Consider the following 1,902-nt stretch of genomic DNA (forward strand, 5'->3'; position numbering starts at 1 on the left):
CCAGTTCCTCTGTTCTGTGAGTCCGTCATCACAGCGTCAGGACAGGACGGAGCGTCGGGAACCCCGGCAGACACAGGGAAAAACGCTTTCCCCGTGTCTGACTCCTCCTCCACCTCCTGAACATCTGTGAGGGTGGAGGAGACGGAGAACACTGAGCTCAGCCGCTGTGGCCACTGGAGCTCACACTCACCCTGACTCTGATTATTATTGTTGTCATTACTCCCGTTGTTAGTCCTATTGTTATTCCCGTTGTTATTCCCGTTGTTATTCCCATTGTTATTCCCGTTGTTACTCCCATTGTTATTCCCGTTGTTATTCCCGTTGTTAGTCCCGTTGTTATTCCCGTTGTTAGTCCCGTTGTTATTCCCGCTGTTATTCCCGTTGTTACTCCCGTTGTTAGTCCCGTTGTTAGTCCCGTTGTTAGTCCCGTTGTTAGTCCCGTTGTTAGTCCCGTTGTTAGTCCCGTTGTTAGTCCCGTTGTTAGTCCCGTTGTTAGTCCCGTTGCGGAGGCAGTCCTGGAGCTTAAATCCCTGATTTGCTCCATGAGGTTTGGTCTGGCAGACTTTGAAGGAATTTTCTGGAATTTTCCGTCTTGTTTTTCAGAACTTGTCCGTCCGACGGCGCTCTCCTTCTCCGAGGTCGGTCCCAGGAGCTTCAGGGCTTCATGGGAGATCGATGCCGACAACGCAGAGTCCTACCTGGTCCAGTTCCGACCGGCCGACGGCACCGACGGCCATTTTATTTCCATGTCGATCCCTGGGGGGACACGCTCCGTCCTGCTGCCCCACCTGACCCCGCTGACACGCTACGAGGTCAACGTGTACGCCCAGTACTACGGCCTGGACAGTTTACCGGTGAAGGGTCACCAGACCACCTCAGAAGGTACTTCTGTTCTGGTTCTACGTCCTTGTTCTAGGTCTTTGGTAAAAAAGCTGAGTAAAAGTTCTGTCTTTTCTAGAACGAGGCTCGGTTCGAAACCTTGGAGTGTCTGAAGAGACCACGCACAGCTTCAGGGTGTCATGGCTGCCGGCGCCAGGAGCCGTCACTGGCTACCATCTGACCTATGAACCCATGGACGGCCGAGGCTCCAGGCTGGAGACCACCGCCGACGGAGCGGAGACCACCACCAAGGTCCTCCAGGAGCTACGACCCCGGACCAGGTACCGGGTCACTGTGACACCTGAGTACCGGTCCGGTGGAGGACCGCCGCTGCAGACTGATGGGACCACCAAGGAAGGTGAGCTGGAACAGTGACTGAGGAGGGAAATGTGTTGGGCATAGCCACCAGGGGGCACTTCAGCATCCAGAACTCATTTTGATCAGGTTGTGGGTTTGAATCCGGAGGGTTCATCCTGGTTTCTGATTCTGCTCCGAGGACCAGACGTTTCTCACAGTGCGGTTTCAAAAGTTTAGACTTCCTCCTCCTCCTCCTCCTCCTCCTCCTCCTCATCCCAGAGGAGGAAACTGGAAATGAGTAAAACCTCATCTTCATCTTCACACGTCCAGCTCCAGCTGCTGACCTTCAGGGCTCCTCCATCTCTCCTCCTGTCATCTCCTCCTCCTCCTCCTCCTCCTCCTCCTCCTCCTCCTCTCCAGCCATGACTCCATCTCTAAACTATTCCAGTTTCTCCTCTGCTCTGAGCTTTGACACCGTTTCCTTTGTTTTGCTGTCTTTTCCACAAAGTCGTGGTAAAAGCTCTCAGAGTCGACTCCCCCACACTCTCCCCCCCCGGGGGGGGGGGGGGGGGGGAGGGGGGGCTTTAATGAAGACTCAGCTCATGGCTCAGATGTTTCTGCAGACCAGTGGAAAAATGATCGAATCAGCTGAAGGCCTTCACCACAGCAGTAACAGCAGCAGTAACAGCAGCAGTAACAGCAGCAGCAGTAGCAGCAGCAGTAACA

General features: G+C 54.4%; 1 protein-coding gene across 1 annotated transcript in view; it reads left to right on the forward strand.

Moving 5' to 3' along the window:
* Positions 1-1,902, forward strand: part of col12a1b (collagen, type XII, alpha 1b) — a 52,310-nt gene that overhangs the window by 8,949 nt on the left and 41,459 nt on the right. Inside the window, exons 11-12 of the mRNA XM_025057066.1 lie at positions 604-882; positions 959-1,237. Coding sequence (XP_024912834.1) covers positions 604-882; positions 959-1,237 — 558 coding nt within the window. The remainder of the gene's footprint in view (positions 1-603; positions 883-958; positions 1,238-1,902) is intronic.

This window comes from Cynoglossus semilaevis, chromosome 7, assembly GCF_000523025.1.
Source record: "Cynoglossus semilaevis isolate Cse_v1.0 chromosome 7, Cse_v1.0, whole genome shotgun sequence".
Lineage (NCBI taxonomy): Eukaryota > Metazoa > Chordata > Actinopteri > Pleuronectiformes > Cynoglossidae > Cynoglossus > Cynoglossus semilaevis.